General features: G+C 39.4%; 1 protein-coding gene across 1 annotated transcript; it reads left to right on the top strand.

The window, feature by feature from the left end:
- PSPH (phosphoserine phosphatase) lies at positions 1-27,670 on the top strand. Its single transcript, XM_033109771.1, has 6 exons — positions 1-262; positions 22,101-22,259; positions 22,966-23,100; positions 23,556-23,701; positions 24,695-24,843; positions 27,194-27,670. Exons 2-6 carry the CDS (start codon positions 22,120-22,122, stop codon positions 27,299-27,301), a joined length of 678 nt encoding a protein of 225 aa, XP_032965662.1. The 5' UTR covers positions 1-262; positions 22,101-22,119; the 3' UTR covers positions 27,302-27,670.
- Positions 27,671-27,966: the final 296 nt, after the last annotated feature.

Consider the following 27,966-nt stretch of genomic DNA (forward strand, 5'->3'; position numbering starts at 1 on the left):
AGGAAGCCCCTCCCCGGGGCGTGGCTAAGGGCTTCTTCCCAGTTCCACTCTGCAGTCTCCAGTTTAGATGAAACACTCGCAAAACAGACCGGGACTTATCAGCAGATCTCATAGGATTGTTCGGTGAGGAAAGGTTCTGCGGGTCTGCACTGGTCGCCTCCCCCAGAGCTGCGCGCCTGAGCGTGGGAGCCAGCGGTCGGCCTGCAGTCGCAGCCGCGGGCCCTGCAGTGGGTGGCGGCGGCCCCGGAAGGAGCAGCGCCGGGTGAGTCCCGCGTGTGTTTATCTCTCCGTGTGCCTGACTTTCTGATTTACCGGTCTGCCTTTTCCACATCCAGGGCCTCGTGACTCTACATTTATTTTTCTTAATCGGAATAGGTAGAATATTTCGTGGGATTTCAAGGCTTTCTTCTCATCGATTTACTTTTGTGTAGTTTTTACTTGTTTTATTCCACTGCTGCCAATTACCAGACAACATGAATGAATGATGCAATCCTGCATAAGGGAATCCATACAAGGTTAGGAACATCTCCAAAATTTGGAGTTGCAGTGTGTGCCTTTGTCGTCTTCTTTCCCATTAGAATTTCAAATAAGTACTTACTTAGCAGATACATTGTTCTGGAGATACAGCTTCAAGTTGGGAATTAAATAAATAATTCTTTCATTCATTAAATTTATTTACTCTATTTTCTTTATATGTTACTTGCATAAATAGTTGATCGGAATTGGAATGAGGATCAGGGAAGAAAATAATGAAATCCAAGATCTCTGTATTTTACTACAACTGCCTGGTAGGTTTTCAACATCATAATGACCGTAGTCCTGTCACTTTCGTGTTGGTGAAACAAAGTAGTCGGGACGTTTACAGTTTTCAAATGATTTGATACATGCCTAGTAACTTTTTAAAGATAGCGTTTTATTGATGCATAATTTAATGCAGTAATATTCATCCATTTTAAGTGTACATTTTGATGAATTTTGACAATTTTATAAACACCTAATCACCACCAAAATAGAACACTTCCATTACCCCTATAGAAGTTTCTTAGGGTCTCTTTGCAGTCAGGTCCCCCTACTCCTAGCCCTGCTGATCTGATTTTTGTCATTAGAGCATTTGACAAAAAATGCTATTTTCTAAGATGTTTTGTGTGCATTTTCTAAGGTTTCATATGAATGGAATCATGTTGTATGTACTGTTTTGTGTTTGGCTTCTTTTGGTCAGTATAATGTTTTCTATATTTATCCATGTTTAACATGTATCAGTAATTTATTCCTTTTTATTGCTGAGTAGTTATTTGTTTATCTATTTATCTGTTGATGGAACTTACAGTTTTGGGCTATCATGAAAAATGCTGCTATGAATATGTTTTCATTTCTCTTGGATAAATCTCCAGGAGTGAGGTTGCTGAGTCTTGTGGTAATTATATGTTTAACTTTGTAAGAAATTACCAAACTGTTTTTTAAAGTGGTTATATAATTTTACAACCCACCAGTGATGTATAAGATATCAGTTCCAATTGTTTCATGTCTTCAATACTTGGTATTTTCAATCTTTTTTATTTCAGTCATTCTTCTTTTTAGTTTATTTGCATATCTTCTTTTTAGAAATGTCTATTCAAATCTTTTGATCATATTTTAATGTGTTGTTTGTCTTACTATTGAGTTGTAAGACTTCTTTATTTTGAATACAAGTACATTGTTAAATATATGTATTGGGAATATTTTCTCCCATTTTGTGGCTTGCCTTTTTCTTTTTATTCCATAATGGTATCTTTTCAGGGCAGAAGTGTTTAATTTTGATCAAGTTGTATCTATCACCTTTTCCTTTTCTTATTCATGCTTTTTTGGTTTTGTAAGAAAATTTTGCCTACCTTAAGGTTCTTATATTAACTATCTATTTATTTTTATTTTTTAGTTGTATGGGGTCAGTATTACTCCCACCAGAAAATGAAACAATGCATTACATTTTGTTTTGGGAAATCTCTTGGCGTTTCATATGTATATGCCTCCCTTCTGCCCAGAGATGATGTAGTTCTTGGGCCATTATGCTGCCCTTACCTACAAGGAATTGCCCGCTTCTTCTTCTTTTTTAAGTTAAAAAATTTTTTTTTCAATTCCGGTTGACATACAGTACTATAATAGTTTCAGCACAGTTTCAGCACAGCATTCTGATTAGACATTTATATAACTTAGGAATGATCACCCTGTTAAATATAGTATCCACCTGATATCATACATAGTCATTATTATATATAACTATATTTTATATAATATAATATTATTATATATTAGTAATATATAATATTATTGACTATATTCCCTATGCTTTACTTTACATCACCGTGACTTTATAATTGGAATTTGTGTTTCCTAATCCCTTCCCCTTTTTCACCCATCCTACCAGCCCCCCTCCCATCTGGCAGTGACCAATTTGTTCTCTATATCTATGAATTTGTTTCTGTTTTGTTTATTTTGCTTTTTAGATTCCACATATAAATGAAATCGTACAGTATCTTTCTCTGTCTGAGTTATTTCACTTAGCATAATATCTATAGGTCCATGTACAGGGTCTGACAATTAACTGCAAACTTGTTGCAACGACGTTGCTAACCTTTTTTGATATCAGAGGGATTATTTATTATGAATTTGTACCAACTGGACAAACAATTAACCAAGTTTACTATTTGGAAGTGCTGAAAAGGATGTGTGAAAAAGTTAGACGACATGGACTTTTCGCCAACAATTCATGGCTCTTGCATCACGACAATGCACCAGTTCACACAGCACTGTCTGTGAGGGAGTTTTTAGCCATTAAACAAATAGCTGTATTGGAACACTCTGCCTACTCACCTGATCTGGCCCCCAATGACTTCTTTCTTTACCCGAAGATAAAGGAAATATCGAAAGGAAGACATTTCGATAACATTCAGGACATCAAGGGTAATATGACAACAGCTCTGGCCATTCCAGAAAAAGAGTTCCAAAATTGCTTTGAAGGGTAGACTAGGTGCTGGCATAGGTGCAAAGCTTCCCAAAGGGGAGTACTTCGAAGGTGACCATAGTGATATTCAGCAATGAGGTATATAGCACTTTTTCTAGAATGGGCTCACGAACTTAATTGTCTGACCTATGTTGGGTAATTGGTAAGATAGTTGCAAAATGGTAAGATTTCATTCTTATTTTATGGCTGAGTAATAATCCATTGTATATATGTACATCTTCCTTATCCATTCATGTATAGATGGACTCTTAGATTGCTTCCATATCTTAGCTATTGTAAACAATACTGTAGTGAACATGGGGGTGCGTATATCTTTTCGAATTAATGTTTTCATTTTTTTTGGATAAATACCCAGAAGTGGAATTGCTGGGTCATATGATTGTTCTATTTTTAATTTTTTTGAGGAACCTCTATAATGTTTTCCATAGTGGCTGTACCAATTTACATTCCCACCAACAATGAAGGAGGGTTCTCTTTTCTCCAAATCCTTGCTACCATTTGTTGTTTGTTGATTTATTGATGATAGCCATTCTGACAAGTGTGAGGTGATACCTCATTGTGGTTTTAATTTGCATTTCTCTGATGATTAGTGACATATGTCTGTTGGTCTCTGTATGTCCTCTTTGGAGAAATGTCTATTCAGGTCCTCTGCCCATTTTTTTTTTTAAATTGGATTGTTTGTTAATTTGGTGTTAAGTTGTATGAGTTCTTTATAAATTTTGGATATAACCCCTTATCGGATGTATCATTGGTGAATATCTTCGCCCAATTGGTAGGTTATCTTTGTGTTTTGTTGATAGTTTCCTTTGCCATGCAAAATCTTTTTAGTTTGATGTAGTCTTGTTTATTTTTTTCTTTTGTTTCCCTTGTGAGGAAGTACATCAGAAAAATATTACTAAGAGCAATGTCAGAGTTTACTGCCTATGTTTACTTCTAGGAGTTTTATAGTTTTAGGTCATATGTTTAAGTCTTTAGTCCATTTTGAATTTATTCTTGTATATGGTGTAAGAAGGTGGTCCAGTTTCATTTTTTTGCATGTACCTGTCCAGTTTTCCCAACTTCATTTATTGAAGAGACTGTCTTTACCCTATTGTATATTCTTGCCTCCTTTGTCATAAATTAATTGACCAAATGAGCATGGGTTTATTTCTAGGCTCTCTATTCTGCACCATTGATCTATGCATCTCTTTTTATGCCATGCTCTTTTGATTACTGTAGTCTTACAGTATAGTTTAATTTCAGGTAGCATGATACTTCCAACTTTGTTCTTCTTTCTCAAGATTGCTGTAGCTATTCAGCTTCTTTTGTGGCTCCATATACCTTTTAGAAATTATGTATTCTAATTCAAATGCCATTGGTATTTTGCTAGGCATTACATTAAATTTATTGATTGCTTTGGATAGTATGGACATTTTAATAATGTTGATTCTTCCTATCCAGGAGCACAGTATATGCTTCCATTTATTTGTATCTTTTTCAATGTCTGTCCTCAACTTTTTATAATTTTCTGAGTACAAATGTTTTACTTCCTCCTTGGTTGAATTTATTCCTAGGTATTTTATTTTTTGACGTAATTATAAGTGGGATTGTTTTCCTAATTTCTCTTTCTGATAGTTCATTATTGGTGTATAAAAATGCAACTGATTTCTGAATATTAATTTTGTATCCTGCTACTTTACTGAATTCATTTATCAGTTTTAATAGTTTTTTGGTGGAATCTTTAGGGTTCTCTACATATAGTATCATGTCATCTGCAAATAATGACAGTTTTTCTTCTTACTTTCCAATTTGGATACATTTTATTTATTTCTCTTGTCTTACTGCTGTCGTTAGGACTTCCAGTACTAATACTTAGTTCTCAAACTATTACAAAAAAAATTGGACAGAAGGGAAGGCTCTCAAACTCATTTTACAAGGCTAGCATTACCCTGATAGTAAAACTAAATAAAAACAAATGTTTTTTGAATAAAAGTGGTGAAAAGGACACCCTTATCTTGTTCCTTATCTTACAGGAAAACACTTTGAGCTTTTCACTGGTGAATATGATGTTAGCTGTGGGTTTGTTATATTGCCTTTATTATGTTGAGGTAATATGTTTCCTCTATTCCCACTTTACCTTTTATCATAAATGGTTGGTGAATTTTGTCAAATACTTTTTCTGCATCTATTGATATGACCATATGATTTTTACCCTTCATTTTGTTTATGTGGTGTTTTAAGTTAATTGATTTGCTGATACTGAACCAAACTTGCATCCCAGGAATAAATCCCACTTGATCATGGTGTATGACTTTTTTAAATGTATGCCTGAGTTCAGTTTACTATTATTTTGTTGAGGAATTTTGCATCTGTGTTCATCAAGGATATTGGCCTATAATTTTCTTTTTTTGTAGTATTTTTATTTAGTTTTACTATCAGGGTAATGCTAGCCTCATAAAATGAGTTTGAGAGCCTTCCCCCCTCTTGTTCAATTTTTTTGTAATAGTTTGATAAATAGTTATTAGTTCTTTCAATGTTTAGTAAAATTCATTTGTGAAGTTGTCTAGTCCAGGGATTTTGTTTTGTGGGTGTTCTTTGAAAATTGATCTAATTTCATTAATCATTATTGGTCTCTTCAGATTTTCTGTTTCTTGTTGATTCAGCCTTGGAAGATTATATAGTTCTAGGAATTTATACATTTTTCCCAGGTTGTATTATTTGTTGACATTTAATTTTTCATAGAATTCCTTATAATGCTTTGTATTTCTGTGGTGTTGGTTGTCACTTTTCTCTCATGTTTGAGTTTATTTGGCCCATCTCTCTTTTTTTATTGATGAGTCTTGATAAAGTTGTATCAATTTTGTTTACCTTTTTAAAGTGCCAGCTGTTTGTTTCATTAATGTTTTCTAGACTATTTCATTTATTTCTGCTCTGATCTTTATATTTCCTTCCTTCTACTCAGTTTGGACTGTGTTTGTTGTTCTTTTTCTAGTTCCTTTAGATGTAGAGTTAGGTTGTGTATTTGAGATTTTACATGTTTCTTGAGGGAGCCCTGTACTGCTGTGAATTTTCCTCTTGGAACTGCTTTGGCTGTGTCTTATAGGTTTTGGATTACTGTGTTTTCATTTTGTCTCAAGGAATCTTTTGATTGTTTCCTTGATCTCATTATTAAACCATTTATTGTTTAGTTATTTAGTTTCCAAGTGCTTGTGTGTTTTTCAGTTTTCTTCTTGTAATTGATTTCCAGTTTCATACCATAGTAATCAGTGAAAATGCTTGATATGATTTCAATCTTTTTAAATTTATTGAGACTTGTTTTGTGACCTAATATATAGTCTATCCTGGAAAATGTTCCATGTGATTTTGAGAAAAACGTACATTCTGCTATGTTTGGATAAAATGTCCTAAAAATGTAAATTAAGTCTATTTGGTCAAATGTATCAATTAAGGCTTTGTGATTTTCTGTCTGGATGATCTATCCATTAATGTCAATAGGGTGTTAAAATGCCTTACTATAACTGTTTACTGTTGATCTCTCCTTTTATGTCTGTCAGTATTTGCTTTATATATTTAGGTGCTGTTACATCAGTGGATAGATGTTTATGAGATTTATATCCTCTTGTTGGATTGATCCTTTTATCATTATGAAATGCCCTTCTTTGTCTTTTGTTATAGTCCTTGTTTTAAAGTGTATTTTCTCTGATATGAATATTGCTACCACAGCTTTTTTTTTCATTTCCATTTATATGAAATATCTTTTCCATCCTTTTACTTTCAGTCTGTGTGTGTCTTTCGATCTGAAGTGGGTTTTTTGTTGGCAGCATATGTACAGGTCTTGTTTTTGTATCCATTTAGCCTCCCTGTGTCTTTTGACTGGAATATTTAATCCATTGACATTTAAAATAATTATTGATAAGTATGTAGTTATTGCCACTTTATTGTTTTTTGACTTTTGTTGTTGTTGTTGTAATTCTTTGTTCCTTTCTTATTCTCTTGCTCTCTTCTCTTGTATATTGATGACTTTCTATAGTGTTGTGTTTGGATTCCTTTCTCTTTATTTCTTGTATATCTGTTTTAGATTTTTGGTTTGTGGTTACTTCATGTTTCCTATATACCACGCTATGTTTATAGCAGTCTATTTCAAATTGATGGTCACTTAAGTTTAAACACATTCAAAAATCACTAGTTTTTCCTCACTCCCTCCACATTTATGTTTTTGTCATTATATTTTTTACTTATTTTGTGCATGTGTGTTTGTGTATATCCCTTAATTTATTGTTGTAATTACATATGATCCTCCTACTTTTGCCTTTTAATCTTTGTACTATCTTTACATTTGGTTGACCACTGATTTTACTAAGTATTTGCCTTTGTCAGTGAGGATTTTTTCTTTTCCTATATTTTCTTATTCATATTTTTTATTTTATTGTTAAAGAAATCCCTTTAATATTTCTTGTAATATTAGTTGTGTGGTGGTGAACTCCTTAAGTTTTTTTCTGGTCTGGGAAACTATCTCTCCTTTGATTCTAAATGATAACCTTGCTAGTTGTAAATCCTTCCTTTTCATTACTTGGAATATTTTGTGCCAATCCCTTCTAGCCTGCAAAGTTTCTGTTGAGAAATCAGTTGACAGTCTTATGGAAGCTCCCTTTTAGGTAACTAACTACTTTTCTCTTGCTGCCTTTAAGATTCTCTCTTTGTCTTTAACCTTTGGCATTTTAATTATAATGTGTCTTGGTGTGGGTCTCTTGGGTTCATCTTGTTTGGGACTCTCTGCACTTTCTGGGCTTGTATATCTCTTTCCTTCACCAGGTTATGGAAGTTTTCCATCATTATTTCTTCAAATACGTTTTTAATTCCTTGCTGTCTCTCTTCTCCTTCTGGAACCCCATGATGCAAATGTTAATACGCTTGAATTTGTCCAGGAGGCCCCTTGAATTGTTCTCATTATTTGGATTCTTTTTTCTTTTTGCTGTTCTAATTGGGTTTTTTCTGCTACCTTTTACTCCAGATAGCTGATTCCATCCTCTGTTTCATCTAATCTACTGTTGATTCCCTCTAACATATTCTTCATTCAGTTATTGTATTTTCACTTCTTATTGTTTTTTTTTTAATGTTTTGTATATCATTTTTATGTTTCCTAGCTCTTTGTTGAAGTTCTCACTGAGTTTATCTATTCTTCCTCTAAGATTATTGAATATCTATACCCAGTGTTTTGAATTTGCATCTGGTAGACTGCTTGCCTCCACTTTGTTTAGGTTTTTTTCTGGAGTTTTGTCTTGTTCTTTCATTAGGGATGTTTCTTTGTTTCCTTTTTTTGGCTGACTCCCTGTGTTTATTTCTATGTGTTAGATATATTTGCTATGCCTCCTGGTCTTGGCAGGGTGGCCTTATGTAGTAGGTGTCCTGTGGGGCCCAGCGGTGCAGTCTTCTTGGTTACCTGATCTGGGTGCTCTAGTGGGTTGTGTGTACCCTCCTTTTGTCATTGAGCCTTGATTTCTGTTGGCATGTCAGTGGGTGGGATTGACCCTCAGGCTGACTGGTTGTAAGGAATGGCAGTGACTACAGTGGACGAGCTGTTGTGCAGGGGCTGCCCCCACTGAGTGGAGTTCGCTTTAGCAGGGCTCTGGTTCCAGCCACATCCACCCTTCAGGTGCGCTGTTTATGCAGCTGGTTGGGTGGTGCTCTGGTGGGGTCCAAAGCTGGTCACTACATTTGTTGATTCTGGGATCCCTTGTGAGGGTCTTTGGTGCAGGCCCAGGTCAGCCACTGCCTGTGCTTGGCCCAGGGACACTTGGTAGGAGTTACAAAGTGATATGAAGTTGGTTGCTGCCTGTGCTTGGCTTGGTGGCACCTTGGAGAGGCTAGGCTATGAACTGAGGTGGCTTTCAGGAATGCCGGGGTTGGGGCCACTGAGCAAGAGACGTACAGGGCATGCTGAGCCCAGGTGCTGTTTGTTTGTGGTTTGTAGAACTTTGAGAGATTTTAGGAAGATCCATGGCATGAGGAAAGGAATGCCACCTGTGTGGAAAAACTGCTGAAGAGGTTCAATTTGGGTGTGCAAATTCGGTTGGGCGGAATCTCATAAAATCACCAGGGTGGGGCGAACAGTGCTATCCAAGTTAATGGAGAGCTCCAGTTTGGTGCCCACCTATGCCTGCCAGCTGGCTTAGGGAAGGGCTCAATATGGAACAATGGCATCTGCCAGCACTTCTGTCTCCTGAGAGAGCTGCCCTGAGCCTCTATTCCTCACCCTGAAGTTAGTCAATTATGTTCCTCCTTGTAGTCCTTGGCGATATTCAAGCTGCTGCCCCAGTGTTGGAGCCCAGAGAGTGAGTTTGTGAGTGAGTTGTGTGTGGTCCCTTTAAAACCGGCAGTACCTAGGTTTCTAGCAGCCCTCCATTTCACTCAGCTGCAATTCCTGCTGGGTTTCACAGCCAATGGTATGGTAACTTTTATTCCTTGGCACTGGAGCCCTGGGCTAGACAGCCCTGTGTGGGGCTGGGACCCCTTCCTCTTCACGGGGGACCTCTGTAGCTGAGATATCCCTCCTGATTCTTAACCGCCATCCTATTTCGTGTCTCTACCACTCTCCCAGTCTTACTGTGGCTGTTTCTTTATATCCTTAGTTGTGGGACTTCTGTTCAGCTGGTCTTCAGGTGGTTCTCTATGATGGTTGTTCTGTAATTTAGTTGCAATTTTGATGTGGTCGTGAGAGGAGGCAAGCACAGCGTTTACCTACTCTGCCACCTTCACCAGAGTCTATCTATTGCTATATAACAAATTACCCCAAAACTCAGCAACTTAAAACAACAGACATTTATTTTCTCACAGTTTCTGTGGGTGTAACATCTGAGAGCAGCTTAGCTGGGTGGTTCTGGCTTAGGGTCTCTTAAGAGGTTGTACTTGGTCAAAGTCAACTTATTTAAAAGCTTTATTGGGGCAGGATCTGCTTCCTAGTCCACTCACATGGTCTTTGGCAGGATTCAGTTCCTTGAGGGTTTTTGGAGGCCCCATCAGTTCTGCCACATGTGCCTCTCCATAGGGCAGTGACCAACATGGCATCTGCTTTCCCTTAGAGCACAGTGGGCATGGGGGCAAGATGGAAGCCACATTCTTTTGCTTTGTTTTTGAAATTAATTCAAAGTTAATCTCAAAAACAAGTAAACAAACAAACCATTTTTATTAAGAAATACTTTGAAATAATTCTGGATTCACAGGAGTTTGCAAAGAAATATACAGGGAAGTCTTATGCACTCCTTCTTCCCCATGTCCCAAAGGAACTGACCCTGGCACAGTCCACAGTGCTTATCCAGATATCACAGTTATACATGCACTTATTTGTGTCACAGTCTAATCTTACAAGTGATATCCTTTCACCTCTGCCTCATTCTATTCACTGGAAGAGAGTCACTGAATCCGGCTCATAATCAAGGGCAGGGGTTCACAGAAGCGTTTAGAACATCAGGAAGTGAGTTCACTGGGGGCCATTTTAGAGGCTGCCTATCACATTCGTGAAATTTTTCTCCTATGTTTTAGATGTTTTATTGCGTTGCTTTTATGTTTAGGTCTGGATTCATTTTGAGTTAATTTTTGGCATTAGACTGTAGGTCAGGGAAGAATATGAATTATAAGATTTCTCTATTATAACTAGTAGGTAGGATTTCAATATAATAATGATCATAGTCCTGCTATTTTCATATTCATGAAACAAAATAGAAGAGACTTCTTAAATTTTCAAATGATTTAATACATGTCCAATTAAAAAAAAAGTTAAGTTGCAATGTATGAATTCCAAATTAGAAGAGAAACAGGGCAGGCCTTTATAATGAAAAAAATTCCCTTTTAGATGTAAATGGTATCAAAAGAGAAGGAGTAAACTATAGTAAAGAAGCAAATTGGAAGTATTACTTTTGCTGTCCTACTAATCCAGGCAGTAGGTCCTTTCTTGGGATCGCAGCGTTAGGGGAGGCTCTGTTGGCTTCAACTTTCCCTGGCCTACAGGGAAGTGGGATTCAGAACACTTGCAGAGGCCAGTTATGCTCAGCAGAATGGGAAAAGTAATGCTAGACCCAGGGCTTTGGGTACACCTTGTACTCGTCCTTCTTCACAGGACTATTAATCCAATGTGACTCTGGTGAGAGGAAGGGTACACTGAGCCCTTTCTGAGTTCTGTAAGGACTGTATTTGAACCTTGTGAATTATTTATTTCCATTCTGGCTCCCTTCCTTTTCAACCTCGCCTTGACTTTTTCTTGCCTTGTGTTCTTAATTCTTTCTTTCTCTTTTTGCAAGTCTTGATGTGGCTTCTTCGTTATATACTTATAAAACTTCTGTTCAGCTAGATTGACTGTTCTATAATTTAGTTCTAATTGTAATGTGGTCACTGAAGGAGGCAATCACAGCGTTTATCTACTCTGCCATCTTAGATCCTCCTTAACTATTTCCTTTTATCTTTTGTTTTTCTTCCTAGATCTTGCATCTTTATCAGTTTTAATTGAGGATTGTAATTCAAAGTTGTTGGCTTTGTTCCCTTGTTATTGGGCAGCAGTACTCTTCTCTGATCTTAGAATGCTGTCACCTTTGTCTCCTCATTTCGAAGACAGCAGGGGCTGTTTTGTAGAGTCTGTAATGTACCTATGTCTGCTTCTCCATATTTGCATTTTGTTCTCCTAGTAGATCCTTTTTCCCTTTTCCTCTTCTTGTGCCCTGTTAATCAGGTGTAGGTGATTTCTAGTCAGACCTGAAGCTTTTACAGAGTCAAAGCCACAGAAAATAATGTGTTCAACTCCTCTGAAATGCTTGAAGGAGGCAGAAGTTAACTGTGTCCTAAAAGAAACAGTCTTAGGAAACACTGACCCTTCTTTGTTCCAGTCCTAGTAAGAGGGAGAGTGAAGCCAGATCATCTTCCTCTTTCTTCTCCTGTGTCTGGAGCTTGATGTTCATTTCCTTGTACTTTATTTCTAGGCTCTTCTTGCTCTTGCAAAACTCACATGATTTCTCTTACAAAATTTTGTAGTCAGAACTTGATGCTTCATTTTTATTGAGGAAAGAAGCTGGAAGAGAAGAGTGTCTCCTAGGAATCCAGCACTAGAGAAACGTTAGTTAGATTTATCTTTTGTTGTTGTCGTTATTGTTATATGTTTGTCTATAAGTTAGCCATTTACTCCTCACTTAAATTTAAAAAATTGTCTTCTGTAACCTATGCAGTATGCGTAAAATCTCAGGTTCTTCAAAGAATGGTTGTTCTTTTTGTCACAAAATGTACTATAAGTACATTGCCCAGGAACCTTAGTCCTAGTTACAGAGAGTAATTTTGACTCTCAGATCTAGAAGCTTTTCAGACTCCATTGTGCATTGTTTCAACTGCCTAGAGGGTCTGAAACAGACTCGCCACTATTATTACAGGATTCTGGTGTCTGGTGCCCAGAGATCGTGGTCTCATGTACCTGAAGAATGAGAATATGAACTCGGAAGGAGAGGTAGAGGAGTAAAGATTTTTATTAAAATGAAAGTACAGCTCTCTTACGAGAGGGGTACCCGAAACTGGGATGCCCACTGGCTAAGGCAAAAAGCTCTTTTATACTTTCTCTTGCATGCTTGGGCAAGGGAGTTGGCACCTTGTAATGGATTTTGTCTGTCGGATTTGCTCTGTTGCCTAGCCGGAACGGATTTACAAAAGAACCCATTTACCCCCAGAGCGCAATTACATTTTTGCCATGGAGCCAATGAGTCATTTCAGAAGCTGGAGTTCCAAGATATGGCTGCCTGTGTTTATTCTACCAGGGACTTCCCTGTTTACCTAACAACATGCTAGCTAACCTGTCTCACCACTACCAAATCTGCTAAGGTGACGTCCATCTAAGTCTAGTAAGCTTTGTTCTCTCAGCTGTGCTTGACCTCCACAATTTCTATACCAGCTTGTATTTGTTCTTACACGGGTGAAGGCAAAAGATCAATCCTAACAAAAGGGGAAGTCAGTGAAAGTGATCTGAGATGCCGCTTGTAAACCTCATGGATAGAGAAGTTGGGAGAAAGTTTGTTTGGCTGAGGAAGTTTTTATCTTCTTCTCCAAAGTCAGACTTTCTCAGGCTCGCCCTGAAAGAAAACTTGCTTTTGGAGAAGGAGTTGTCATTGGTGGTTTCTTTATCATTTGGCGCTCTGCTTTTCCAAGATGGCCAGGCGGGCTGGTGTTCTGTTCTGAGCTGCAGAAGGCAGGTGTTTAGTGGCAGTACTGGGCCTTGGAGCTGCCATATCTAAACCAGGATTTCTTTCACCCCCAGTCCTGTCCTCTCGCCCCCCAAGGGCCAGATGTGAGGGAACCAGAGTCCATTCTCCAGCAACAATTTTTCTTTTGTGTGAAATTCTAATGAACACAGTTTTCTTTGAAGCAACTTAATTTAGCTCAGTAGATTTCTTTCCCCTGAAGCTATGAGAATTTTGAATGGACAGGGTAGGTAGATAGATAGAAATGAGCAGAAGGAGAAATTTAGCCCTGGTTAGAAAGCCCCTTGCTGCAGCTCCTACTTGGGTCAAGACCCCTGGCATCTGCCCAATAGGATTCCAGGTTTTTACATACTCTAAAGGGATTTGTTTACACATGCCCCTAAATCAAAGGGGTGTGTTTACACAGGTCCCTAAATCAAAGGGATGAGTTTACACATTCCCCTAAAGCAAATAAATACCTGCTAAATGCCAGAGGACCAGGCACCTCAGGGGGAGAAAGAGAGATAAAAGAAGGGGTGGGGGGCAATTGTATCCATAGAAATAAAAACCTTCAAGCGGTGTAAGGAGAGGCTGCTTCCCTCTTTTGGGTCAGCCCGCTCCATGTCTCGAAGTGTACTCTCTTTTACTAATAAACTTCTGGCTGTTTTATTCTGAACAAAATTCCGTCCCTTGATTGAATTCATTCCTTCAAGAAGAAGAAGAGTAGAGGTTCAATATCATTTCCCGGTAACAGTGTGTATGAATTGTGTTACTCCTGGTGGAGACAATGAAAAAAGAGGGACCCAGAAGTGAACAAGGAGGCTGAGCATTTTTCAGTTCAGGATGGGAAGTGCGAAAGGAAGCAGAGGCCGGGTTTGCTCTGCATTCTAAGCAGAGAAGAGCCAAGTGGACAATTTATGAGCCATAGAGGGTGTGAGATATGGAGCTCCTTGGAGTTCCTTGCTTGGTGGGAGTCTGACAGTTTATGAAACCTGTTTGCTCGTCTCCCAAAGAATTGATGTAGAATATTTTCTTAGTGTCGGGATTATGTCTCGTGAAACCGAAGAATGGAAGCACAGACCAAGGAGAGGCGAAGAGTTGTAAAAGAGGATAGTTTATTAAAAGAGTCACAGCTCTCAGAACGAGAGGGGGTCCTGACCGGGTTGCCCAGTGACTGAGGCAAAAGTTCTTACTTTTATACCTTCCCTTGCCTGCTTGGAGAAGGGGGCTGGTGCCTTCTAATGGAATTCATCCATCAGGTTTGTCCTGTTTGCCCATCCTGAAGGGATTAACAACCCATCCCGATCTATCAGATCTGCTCCTTTGTGGCCAAAAGAGATTTATGAGATAACTTATTAACCTCAAGGCGCATTCTTATATCTTTGTCCTGGAGTGAAGGAGACATTCCAGAACCTGGAGTTTCAGGATATGGCTGCCTTTTGCTTACTTCACCAGGGACCTCCCTGTCTACCTAACAACATGCTAACTAACCTGTCTCAGAATGTGCAGACTTTCTTTTTTTACTGTTAGTGACTCATCATCCATTGTGTTGTCTAGCTAGCAGAACTTTGGTCTGAATTCTTGATGAAAATCTTTGACATTTTTTGGATCCACATTATATTGTTGTCAGGGTTTAACCTTATTTAGTTCTGATTAATTTATCTACCTCTTTTATGTTGTCTCTGTGCATTTGAGATCCAAATTTTAGTTCTTTAGCCATCGCTTAGGAGCTGTGTGACTTTGGGTAAAGCATTTAACTTCCGTATACCTTTATTAATTAATCTGTGAAATGGACACATTGATATTGTTCCTGCAGAAAAAGGCATGGGACCAGACCTAGCTGATGGCTTTGAGGTTTCTTCCAACTTGAGAATATATGATGCTGATTCTGTATAGTTGTTGTAGTCTAAAGGCCTGTGTGCTCGGTGCATCAAATACTTAATATTCAATAGATCAGAGTTTGGAATAAGGAAAGGTTTATTTATCGAGTTGGCACCTTCCCGATGTCGAAGAAAAAACATCTGGCTTAAGAGAAAGCCTATAAGAATTTATTTGAACCAAACTGACAACAATTGCAAAATCTCAAAGGGTTGAGAAAATGCTCCACAAAATGGTGGTTTGCAGCTTATTTTATACATAGAATCAAAGGAGGAAGGTTGCATGAAATCCACTGGTGGTAGATTAAGGGGATGGGAGAAAGCAAAGCCGGGAATTGCTGGGATTGGATAAAAGTAAATTGCAGAAACAGGTACTTCTTTCACATAGGTGGGTGCAGGATAGTTAATAGTTCACATAGAGATACTAATCATGGCCATAAATAATAATGAGGAATTCTATAGTTTCCTGCTCTGGACCGGAAAAAGGGATTACTGACATTCCAAGGGCATGTTGTTCTAGATGCAAAAAGACAATAGACAGGCTCACTTAAGGTAAAGATTGACCTTTGTCAAGGAAGCTACAGGCCAAGGATGTGACTACTGGTTATGACCTGCTTTTAGTTAGGAATTTTTATGTTCAGACCATCCTATGTGGTTAATTTTGGTCTCTGAGTTTGTAGGACCTGCTGTGCCCTACACGTATATGGCCCCCTTTTCATCCACAGTGTATTTGTTGGGGGAGACGAGCAGTGGGGAACAGGTTGGTGAACAGAGAGGCTCCAAATCATGAAGGACATAAAATAATTGAATAAATCTTAACCTGATTTGTTTCTAGAATCCTCAGCAGCCAAACCTGAGTGCAGGCAGGTACAGTAGTGTAGTTAAAATGCAAACGGCCATGTTAAAAAGTCTTTACCTTTTAGAAATATACACTGAAATATTTTTGTATGAGATGATATGATTTGCTTTGAGATAATGAAGGAAGGTGGACATTTGTGGGTGTGAGATTGTGATTTAGATTTATAATAAGAAACAAATATTTGGTCTTTGTCCTCATTTCTGGCACAGAGCTCCTACTACCCTTGGAATTTCCTGTGATGGGACTGATAAAGGTGTTTCTTGTTATGTAAATGAGGTGACTTTTGGACTGTACTTAAGGACAGGGGCTGTTTGCCTGGAGAGCAAACTGTGTGATTAGAAGTTTGGAGCTTTCAGTCCCTGACCCCCAACCTCTGGGGAAGGGAGAGGGTCTGGAAGTTGAGTTTGGTCTTCAGTGGCCAATGATTTAATCAGTCATGCCTTTGTAATAATGAAGCCTCCATAAAACCCCAAAAGGGCAGGTTCAGAGAGCTTGGGGTTGGACAGTGCTGTCCCTGGAGAGGGCATGGGAGCTCCCTGCCCTTCCCACATACCTTGCCGTGTGCATCTCTTCCACCTGGCTGTTCCTGAGTTGTATCCTTTTATAATAAACTGGTAATCTAGTAAATAAAATGTATCTCTGAGTTGTGTGTACTCTGTCGACTGGCAAAATAATTCTCCAGGTAACCGACCAAAAGAAAACAGTTTATTTGGGAAAAGAAAAAGAAAGGGAATCACTAAGGAGTACAAGCACACTCGTAGCTGGACTGCCCGCTGGCTACCCACGTGGAACAAGGAAGCAAGCACCCAACATGGTTTCTCGCTTTATTCCCATCCCTCTCCCGGAAGTCACCACAGAGTTCAATAGGAAGTCATGACCAGAGAGCCAACAAAGGGCCCAGCTCCACCCACAGTCCTCCCATCTCTATGGTTAAGAATCTTAAAATCTTAAAGTTCACTTTTATCAACTCTAACAAATTAATCAAACCCAAGGAGGGGGTCATTGGGACCTCCAGTCTATAGCCAGTCTGTCAGAACAGGTGACAACCTGGACTTGCAATTGGCACTTGAAGTGTGTGTGTCTGTGTGTGTGTGTGTGTGTGTGTGTGTGTGTGTGTGTGTGTGTGTAGGGGTAAGGGGTCAGCCTTGTGGGACTGAACCCCAAACCTATGGAATCTGATGCTGTCTCTGGGCGGATAGTGTCAGAATTGAGTTGAATTTTAGGACATCCAAGCAATTCTTGGACGTGTGGGAACCACCCCTCCCCCCATGTTGTAATTGGGTACAGAACCCTTTTTAGTGGAGTTGTTGATGAAGCAGGATTTGTTACGATTGTTGAAGCAGGATGATGAATATATGGAGTTCTCATGTATTATTTTTGTATGTATTTGAAATTTTCCGCAGTGAAAAGTTAAAAAATGATTAGTTGTGGGTATGTAATTAACAGTTACATCATTTTGTTTATTAATTCAACCCTCAGAAAATAATTGAGCCTCCACTCAAAAGAGGCTCAAAATAGGCATTTTGGAAAATTTTGGATCTTAAAAAATGTCGATGAAAAACATCCAGCCTAAGAGAAAGCTTATAAAAGTTTATTTGAGCCAAACTGACAACAATTACCGGGAAGCAAAATCTCAACGGATTGAGAAAATGCTCCACGAATTGGCAGTTTGCAGTTTATTTTATACATAAAAATCAAAGGAGGGAAGGTTACATGAAATCCACTGGTGATAGATTAAGGGGGTGGGAGAAAGCAAGCTGGGAATTCTCTGGGATTGGATGAAAGTAAATTGGAGAGATGGGGACTTCTTTTACATAGGTGGGTGCAGGATAGTTAACAGTTCACTTTTTACAGCACATAGAGATGGTAATTAGGAGACAGCATAATAATGAGGAATTTTGCAGTTTCCAGCTCTGGTCTGGAAAAAGGATTACTGACATTCCAAAGATGTTACCTAAGTGCAAAAAGACAACAGACAGGCCCACTTACAGGCACAGATTAACTTTATGAAGGAAGCTAAAGATGTGACTTCCTGCCATGGCCCACTTAGTTATGAAATTTTTTATGTTCACGCCAAATTATGTGGTTATTTTCAGTCTCCTGAGCTTGTCAGGTTTAATATGTGGCCCCTTTTCCATCCACAACAGTTTGCAATCCAGGATTGGAGGTGACATGCACATAAATAAGTTTAAGATAGGTTGGAATATGATGAATTCCATATATTGAAAACAGTCTACATAAAGTACTGTGGGAGTTCCGGGGAGAGATAGTGAAAATGGCATTTGAGCTTTATTTATTCCCTTAATTCAACAAATATTGAGCCCTATTGTGTGCCAGGTAGTGTTCTCAGTCTTAAGGATCCAGCAGTGAAGAAAGCTGATAAAAGATACTCTTATGACATTTACATCCTAATGACGACAGATAGACAATACATAATAAACATAAGTACATTTTATCATATAGTAGTGCGGACGGAAAAGGGGCCACATGTTAAACCTGACAAGCTCTGGAGACTGAAAATAACCGCATAGGATGGTGTGAACATAAAAATTCCTCACAAGGGTGGGCCATGGCCAGAAGTCACATCCTTGGCCTGTAGCTTCCTTGACAAAGGTCAATCTTTACCTTAAGTGAGCCTGTCTGTCATCTTTTTGCATCTAAGATAACATACCCTTGGAATGTAAGAATAATCCCTTTCCCAAACCCCAGGGGGCACAACCCACCACACCAGAGCAGGAAACTACAGAATCTGTCATTCTTGTTCCCCAAATACCATCTCTATGTGCTGTAAAATGCTATTTACTATCCTGTACCCACCAATGTAAAAGAAGAGTGTGTCTCTCCATTTTGCTTTTTTCCCAATCCCAGAGATTTCCCCTCTTTGCTTTCTCCCACTCCCTTAATCTACAACCAATGGAAATTTTCTCTTTTGATTCTAATGTATACGTTGCAAAATGGCCATTTTCCAGACCATTTTCTCAATCCGTTGTGGCTGCTTCCCAGCAATTGCCGGTCAGTTTGGCTCAAATAAACTCTTGTAAGCTTTCTCTTAGGCTGGATGTTTTTTCGTCGACATTGGGAGATAATAGATATTCCAGAAAAAATGAAAAGTACAGCATAAAGAGGGAGATTAATAATGTTTGGGGTAATGATAGAGAGGGGATATTGCAGTGATAAACAGGGGCGTCAGGTTCGGCTCACTGAAGGAAGTGATATTTGGGCAAATTCTGGTTGAGAGAGTTGTTGGCCGAGTGGCTATTGGAGTGAAGAGCATCCCCACTGAGGGCACACCAGCTGCCTGGTGTGTTTGGCAGAGCAGCAAGAATATCAGCAATATTGGGGCCGTGTGAGCAGATTGGCGAGGAGTAGGAAATAAGGTCAGACGTGTCAACGAAAAACCATCCAGCTTAAGAGAAAGCTTATAGGAGTTTATTTGAACCAAACGGACGACAGTTGCCGGGAAGCAAAGTCTCAACGGATTGAGAAAATGCTCCGGAAAATGGCCGTTTTGCAACTTATTTCATGCATTAGAATCAAAGGAAGAAGGTTACATGAAATCCATTGGTTGTAGATTAAGGGGGTGGGAGAAAGCAAAGTGGGGAAATCTCTGGGATTGAATAAAAAGCAAAATGGAGAGACACACACTTCTTTTACATTGGTGGGTACAGGGTAGGTAATAGCATTTTACAGCACATAGAGATGGTATTTGGGGAACAAGATAACAATGAGAAATTTTGTAGTTTCCTGCTCTGGTGTGGTGGGTTGTGCCCCCTGGGGGTTCTGAAAAAAGGGATTACTCTGACATTCCAAAGGGTATGTTATCTTAGATGCAAGAAAAGGACAGACAGCCTCACTTAAGGTGAAGACTGACCTTTGTCAAGAAAGCTACAGGCCAAGGATGTGACTTCCTACAATGGCCCACCTTAGTTAGGAATTTTTATATTCACGCCATCCTGCGTGGTTATTTTCAGTCTCCTGAGCTTGTTAGGTTTAACATGTGGCCCGTTTTCTGTCTGCACATGTAATGGAGGCCAAACGAGTCCGGGACTCGTGCTCCCTGTGCTGCTCAGCCAATACATTGACACAGGAGTTGGGTCACAGAATGTGTTTATTATCAGAGCACCGGTGGCCTGAGAAGGCAGCGGATTAACACTTTCAAAAACTGCCTTAACTTTCTCTGGCCAGCCTGGGATATTTAAGGGAAAATCTGGACATTCCTTCAGAGGCTACATGATGGTTCTTCCCTCAGGTGATGTGGTGGTCGTCAACCCAGGTGCAGTGATGACAGTAACCTGGAAAGAATGCGAGGCCATAGAGATTGTGATCAGTAAGCATGGGGTATTGTGAACCTAAGCAAGGTGTATTGTGATCATAAGCAAGCACAAGTTTCCGGGTAATTATCAAAAGCAAGGAGCTGGACAGGGGACCTTTCAAGCTCAAACCACAAGGAGGAGGTTTTTCAGTTGTTAAGCTCTACGGCAGGGAGAGGCTAGGCCAGGGATATTGCAAGTGCTCTTTTCTGGGGGGTCCCAATCGGGCCCTGTTTCAAGAGCATGGTGGTGGCGGTGGTGATTGTGCCAGAGTTGGGGGCAGACCTTATAGGTAACTATGAAAACTTGCGATTTTACTTTTAGTAAAATGAGGAGCCATTGGAGGATTTTGTTCTACCAGTGACACGATTTGTGTTACAGTTTACAGCGATTACTCTGGCTGTTATGTTGAGAATAAATACTGGGATTGGGGACTGTTACTGGAGCCCTTGGCTCCCTGCAGTCTTCCAGGATGGAAATCAAGAGAGATCGCCAGATACCAATGTAGGCAAATAGGAAGTTTTATTAAGCTTGTGCACAAGGAAACCAGCACCAGGAAAAGGAATAAACGGGCGGTTTCCTGAGGGAGGCTGAGGCAGAGTTTTTAAAGGGAGCTAGGCAGGAAAAGAACTGTCTAGGCATGTAGAGGCAGGTTTCCTGGCACCTGTGTGGCTATATACTTCTTGCATCCCATGTCTCATTAGCATGTTAAATCTTCACCCCTGGGCATGATTTTTAGCATTAAAATGAAGAAAGGGACACACCTCCAGTGCCTCTGAGCCTGACTGCACAGGCGGGGCCAAAGGGAAAGCTCCTGGCCTTTGTAAGGGGATCCTACATTTACTGTGTTGCCCCAAAAATAAGACCTACCCCAAAAATAAGCCCCAGTTATGATCTCAGCCAGATGGACGCATTTAGTATATTATTACGATGTTTCAGAAGATGACATGGCCTCCCGGAGTGTATTCCTGTGACCTCTTATTTTCATTTTACTTCCCAGGCTCCTAACTTGAAGCTTCCATTCCTTCGGGCTCTGTCCTCAGCCCTCTTTCCCCCCCCAACCTCTCCACTCTAGTGACTTTCATCCGGCCATGCCTTCAGTTACCACCTCAACACTGGTGACTAACAAGTGTGTACTTTCAACTCTGACCTCTCTTTATGCCTCTTCTGAGGCATAAAGACTTTCAAGGATTCCCCTTACCTAGAAGTTAAAATCCAAACTCCTTAGCCTGGCCCGAGACCCGCTTGACCTGAACTCCTTGTGCACTGTCCGGTGGCTGGGCTGAGCCATTTGGCAGCTTCCAGCCTGTTTTCCATCATTCTCCCTCCTTGGCTTTGTCCATGCCTTCCCTCTGCCGTCACCACCCTCTCTCCTGGCCTCCATCTCCCTCCTTCCCACTCCCAGCAGATACCAAATTGATACCCTGCCCTTTGAGAACCAGCTAAGGGCCATATGCCCTTCAATATTTAGCTTAAATGCCTTTGCCTCCTGGAAGGCCTGTTTCATGGACAAGATTAAGCATTTTCTTTGTGTGCCCATAGTATCTTATGTACATTTCTATTTTAGTACTAGCCTTATTGCTAGTATTATTAGGTCAAAAACATTTGCATACTGGTTGAACATCAAATATATTTACAAATTGTTACCTTCACTAGACTGAGTTTGTGTCTCACTCATCTTTGTAACCCCAGAGCCTGACACTTAGAAGGTGCTTAATTTGTGTTGAAAAGGGAATGAGTCCATGAGTGCTTGCTTATATGGGCTGCACTGACTTTGATACAAATCAAAGTGCTTTGGTATTAGCAGGCAAAATTAGAGCTTGTTATGATTATATTTTATGTCTTTAAATATACTTATCTTTTTTGTTGTAGGAGGAAAATTCTTCAAAGGATGGTCTCCCACTCAGAGTTGAGGAAACTCTTCTATTCAGCGGACGCAGTATGCTTTGATGTTGACAGCACAGTCATCAGAGAAGAAGGAATTGACGAGCTGGCCAAAGTCTGTGGAGTTGAAGATACTGTGTCAGAAATGTAGGGACAGTATATATTCACTTTATGAAATGATAAAGAATTGCAAAAGAGAGTGACTTTTGGATGACACGCAGAATCAGAGCCATAATTCCCTGATTTTAGTCTCTGGTTATGAAACATGGGCACTAGGCTTTTTCTTTCATCACTTAGAGCAGAATTTGGTAGTGTACAATATCTAATCATTTACACAAATATTTATGGCAAAAAAAAAAAGTTGCTCTGACAAACAAATATGGATAAGACAGTCTCTTAGCTTCATCAGGGGAACAATGACTGTCACTAACCGAAGAGGATGACCTGTGTGGGTTCTCCAAGTGTCCAGTGCTTTGTGTCATGGATAAAAGTTAGCCTTAGTGGTGTGCTGGAAAGCTAGTTTTGGTTTCGAGTCCATGGATGCCTGGATGAGAGCTTCTCCTGCCTTCCTGCCCTCCTTCGTGCTATGTGGCAATCACCAGCTCACAGGCCATTTCATGTTCAGCTACATTGGATACTGACACAGCCCTAAAACATTAATGTGATTCTCAAGCAAACCTTTAATAGTTTATTCTTAGGCCTCGCTCCCCTGGCATCATAGCTTGTCTTTTGTACATGGGGCTCTAGGCAGTACCTTCCTCATGGGTGGATGCTGTGAGGAGCTGGGGAGGTTAGGCATGTAGAATTGGAGAACAGCTGACGTTCTGGCCTGATTGTTAGGTCTTTCTCCTAGGACACGCCGAGCCATGGGCGGGGCAGTGCCATTCAAGGCTGCCCTCACAGAGCGCTTAGCTCTGATCCGGCCTTCCAGAGAACAGGTGCAGAGGCTCATAGCAGAACACCCGCCACACCTGACGCCTGGCATAAGGTAAGAGGAGCCCCGGGTCTGTTGTTTCCCTATTAGCACCTGCACTTTGGGGGATGTTTTCCCGAGAGTATCTCACCATTACTTTCACACTGCCTTCTGTGTGGTTCTTTTGGCACTTACATAAGTTCTTGTCTGGCTGGTTGATCCTGTTCATGTCTGCCTTCCCTCTCTCCCTAGGAAACAGCTGAAGCCTCCTCTTCATCTGTGTTTCTAGGTCTAAAGGCAGAACAGAGTTGTGGAATGGTTTCCTGAAGTGCTCAAGCCCCATCCATTAATTTATAAGTGCATTTAGTAAAACATAAACAAAACATTAATTCACCAGGACAATACCTTGTCCAATGTACCTTGGGCAAATGCATTCAAGAGAAAAAATGTATTTATATTTAGTTTCCTTTTCATGTTTCATGTGTTCTCTTTTGTATTAATCAGTGGTATTTTATATTTCTTTTTGGCAGGGAGCTAGTAAGTCGCCTACAAGAGCGAAATGTTCAAGTTTTCCTAATATCTGGTGGCTTTAGAAGCATTGTAGAGCATGTCGCTTCAAAGCTCAATATCCCATCAACCAATGTATTTGCTAATAGGCTGAAATTCTACTTTAATGGTAAGACTTTAATGATAATATTTTCCCTTTCATATCAGTTTTAGTTTTCAGTATCCTAAGTAATGTCTCTTGGAATGCAAGTTAAGCAAGGAGGCATCAGGGTCAAATATTGAGATAAGGATTCTTTTGACTCATGTCTTTTGTGCCTTGGTATCCTTTGCTCCAAAAAATAGACTTAAGTCATCATTTCTTCTAGCTTTAGTATCTATATAATCTATCTGTATGTAAATTCTGCACTTAGTAAAATGTTAGTTTCTACATAACTTACATTACTTATTTTGTTATGCATTATATTTCAGTTTTATGAGAGCTCTTGTGTATTTGAACCAATTTAGACTCAGGAAGGAGAATTAATTTGTTAGCAAGTCATTGCACTGTAGCTGCCTTTGGAGATGCCTCCTGGCCCCTTTCACGACCATCACAGAACCACACCTGTTGTTTTCTATTATCTCAAGGTGTCATCAGTTATGTCAATGCATGGCTGACATTCTTCAAACCAAGTAATATTAATTTAAAATTTTTAAATGTGTTAATAGACACTTTTGAATGGTCTATAGATAAAGATCATTAAAAAAGGAAGTAAAGAATGAGTGTGGTAATTACTGTAAGAATGGAAATAATTGATCAAATATCAGTTGGAATCTCCTCTTAGGTGACATTATATATTAACATATTAAGTTTCATATATTACTGTTTAATGGTTTTCTGCCTCCTTAACAATGTTTGAGAATTACTACACTGGAAGTTTAGAGGATAAAACTAGGTTACCCCCAAGATGTTTATGACTTAAAGGAGTAACCTTGAAGTTGTAATTTAAAAGCAAAGCTTGTTTATTCTGAGGAATATGTGTGGAAGTCCAGGCTTGGTCACTTCACTGAGGGCCATTTTTAGTTTTCTCAGTGACATTTAAGTGAAGATATCATCTATACAAAAAGCTGACCTGATTGTTCTAATTCTGTGGATCTTTAACACTGCTTTAACTACTCTTTTAAGGTGAATATGCGGGTTTTGATGAGATGCAGCCAACAGCTGAATCTGGTGGGAAAGGAAAAGTTATTAAACTTTTAAAGGAAAAATTTCATTTTAAGAAAATAGTCATGATTGGAGATGGAGCCACAGACATGGAAGCCTGTCCTCCTGCTGTATGTATTAGACGTACTAATTTTTTCCAGTTATACTTTTGTTTTAGACAGCTGTTTTAGAATTCAGTAAGATTTATGAAGAATTAAACACAAAAATCTAAATATCACTGTAAGATTAAAAAAACCAATTAATAAAACCAATTCAATCTCAATATATCAGTTAACTTTTTAGAAACCCGACAATTTGCAAGCAAGGAACTAAAAACCTTTTAAAAGTTTCAACAACCCCTTGTTCCTGAAGTATGGCCACCTCTTAGCCCAACTGTGTACTCACAAGGTTTGGCTTCATTTCCTCAAATACTACCTCAAATAATGATAATACAGCTCTTATAACTAATCAGAATTTTAATGTCATTTTGTATTTGCAAAACCATTTCCTCATACATTATCTCATTTAATCCTCCTAACAGCCTTGATAGAGTAAAGTATTATCTCCTTTTTACTGACTGGGGAACTGAGGCTCGTGGAGGTTCAATAACATGTCTATATTAAAACATGTTAGGGGACAGCCAGTTAGCTGAGTTGGTTAGAGCACGGTACTCTTAACAACAAGGTTGCCGGTTCGATCCCCGCATGGGCCACTGTGAGCTGCACCCTCCACAACTAGATTGAAACAACTACTTGACTTGGAGCTGATGGGTCTTGGAAAAACACATTTAAAATAAATAAAAGTTAAAAAAAATTTTTTTTATTCTTCTGAATGAATGTTGTTTTCTGCAACTAGCAGACACAAATGCTATACAGCAAGTGTCCTAAATATCAAATGTGTCCACTTCACATAGGACTTTGCCTCTGTCATCTCCTTCTAACTTAAGAAAAACTGAACCAAATATATAGTGGTGAACTTTTTTACTACTAGCTTCCTGCGATCCAGAAATAGCAACTGCCTTTGTAAATGATTAATCAAAAGTGGTTAAAGACCCCTTTGGGATCCTTTTAACATTATTTGAATCAGTTTAAGATAACGCATTCTTATTCTTAGATGATTCACAGCCAACACTGGGGTTGACTAAGTAACGAGCATTGGGCTCATATAATGAGAAGTACATAGACCCAAAATGTGGAGTTCTCTTAGGGAGCTCCCAATCTCAGTGCCGAGATATGACAAAGTTATAAATTCCAAAATATAATTTATAATTTTATATATATTCCAAAATTTTAAATAGCCTGACTAAATCAAGAGACAGTGCCATGCATGCAGGTGTATAGCCCTTGGAATGTTGTCAGAGGAACCTGTGACCTAAAAGAAGTTTAGCAGCCACCCCATGAAGGCCTGGCAGGGTTTATGGGGGCAGTTTCCAGAGGGAGGGCATTTTGATGTATTAGGCATAGTCCTGGGCTGGTCAGTGGGCAGGGCCAGCGGGAGTGGGCAGAAGCAACTGCTGAAGACCCCACATTTCCCCAGGCACTTTGGTGTTACCATTAGGTCATCTTCTGGAGAGAGAGGGAATGAGTCAGTATGTCAGGACAGCTGAGTTGGTGCTGGCCTGTAGAAAGGGCTGCCACGGAGGCAGGTAGCTCAGTTATGAGGCTAAATTTACCTGGAAGATAAGAATCTAGTTATATGTTTTCCCCTTGTGTGGTATGAAAAAATTAAGACAAAGGGCACATAAGAGAATTTTGTACTTCCAAATTAGTGTATATCGTGTCTATATCCTGGCAGAAAAAGAGAAAATACCATTTTAAAAGACTTGGAAAAGGGCCCTTACCCGATCATACTGGCACCCTGATCTCAGTCTTCCAGCCTTTGTGATCTGTGAGAAATAAATTTGTTGTTTATAAACAAAAACAAAAACAAAAAAATTACTGAGTAAAAGAAGGTATCATTTAATAGAAATTAAGGAAAGAATGTAACTTTAAACAATCTCCATGGTGAGAAGTAGAGTGCTGTCAACAGATACTGGAGTGGTGCTCTCTTCAGCCCCGATAACAGCCCCCGGGAGAGAGGCCCAGGTCCATGCAGGGCACCACAGGGGGTGCCGCTCAGCCCTGATCCCAGGCCCGCCGGCCTCTGCTGCCCCACCGGCTTCTCTGAGCTTCCCTCTAGAAGTTCCTGGACTGGATGTGAATGCTGTACAGTTTAGAATGTAGACATTTACCACCTGGTGATTTTGTAAGAAATTGTCTTTGTTTTAAGAGGGCTTCCGATGCTTCTGACTCCCACATGTCCAGGTGAATGGATGTGCAGGTGGCACACTTTACTCATTCACCCTCGGGAGCTCCCCGGTGAGGTGGGGCTCACCTGTTTGCACAGTTTATTCTTCTGCACACAACTTAATGCCCTTGGCTGCTGCTGTATCTTTTTTTTTTTTTTTTTTTAATCTATTTCTCTTCTCCCCTCCCGCCTTAGGATGCTTTCATCGGATTTGGAGGAAATGTGATCAGGCAACAAGTAAAGGACAATGCGGAATGGTACATTACTGATTTTGTAGAGCTTTTGGGAGAGCTGGAAGAATAATCAATTTTTATATAGTTCATAACAACTTCAGGTTAATTTTTAAAAGTTATACAGTTTGATACTGTTTGCTTCCAATTGTGTATTACAACTGAATGGATAAATTTGGTACTGATTATCTGTACTTATAAATAAACTACAGTTAGGCCTTCTAGAAAATTACTTTTCTATACTGTAGTTTCAGTATTATTATGACAATTAATTACCTGGAGAGTTTTATAATTTGAATTCTTTATGTATTTTCCTAGCTTTATTTTATTTGAAGCTTTTTAAAGGTGAATAATAAACACCTCACTAATGGAAATATGGATTAGGCAATTTTAAATGAATATGTTTTCCCTTTGGTATATAAATAAAAGTTTATCCATGTATCAGAACAGATTTGTGGAACTTTCAATTCTGCCTATCCTGCATTTCAGTATCCAGTATGTCAAATACAAATGTGTTTGTGTAGAAACAACCTCGAGGCAAAGAACCAAGGTGAAGTGGAGACCCCTCTGAGCACAGGGCGGAGTGCTTATCACAATACACCCGCTCCTTGGTGCCTACTGAGTGAAGCTCTGGGCCAGAAAGATGGCAGTGCTTTTATGACCTCTTGGAATTTGTCCTATAGGGAATTGTTACAAAAGCGTTTAAAAAAATAACAATAGAGCCTTAAACAAAAGTTC

Source organism: Rhinolophus ferrumequinum, chromosome 7 (genome assembly GCF_004115265.2).
Source record: "Rhinolophus ferrumequinum isolate MPI-CBG mRhiFer1 chromosome 7, mRhiFer1_v1.p, whole genome shotgun sequence".
NCBI classification, from domain to species: domain Eukaryota; kingdom Metazoa; phylum Chordata; class Mammalia; order Chiroptera; family Rhinolophidae; genus Rhinolophus; species Rhinolophus ferrumequinum.

Bases quoted from the DNA above. Each gene is read 5' to 3' on its own strand.
- PSPH (XM_033109771.1), top strand. From the start codon at position 22,120: ATGGTCTCCCACTCAGAGTTGAGGAAACTCTTCTATTCAGCGGACGCA. The intron at 22,260-22,965 runs GTAGGGACAGTA...TCTTTCTCCTAG, and splicing joins GAAGATACTGTGTCAGAAAT to GACACGCCGAGCCATGGGCG. The intron at 23,101-23,555 runs GTAAGAGGAGCC...TCTTTTTGGCAG, and splicing joins CACCTGACGCCTGGCATAAG to GGAGCTAGTAAGTCGCCTAC.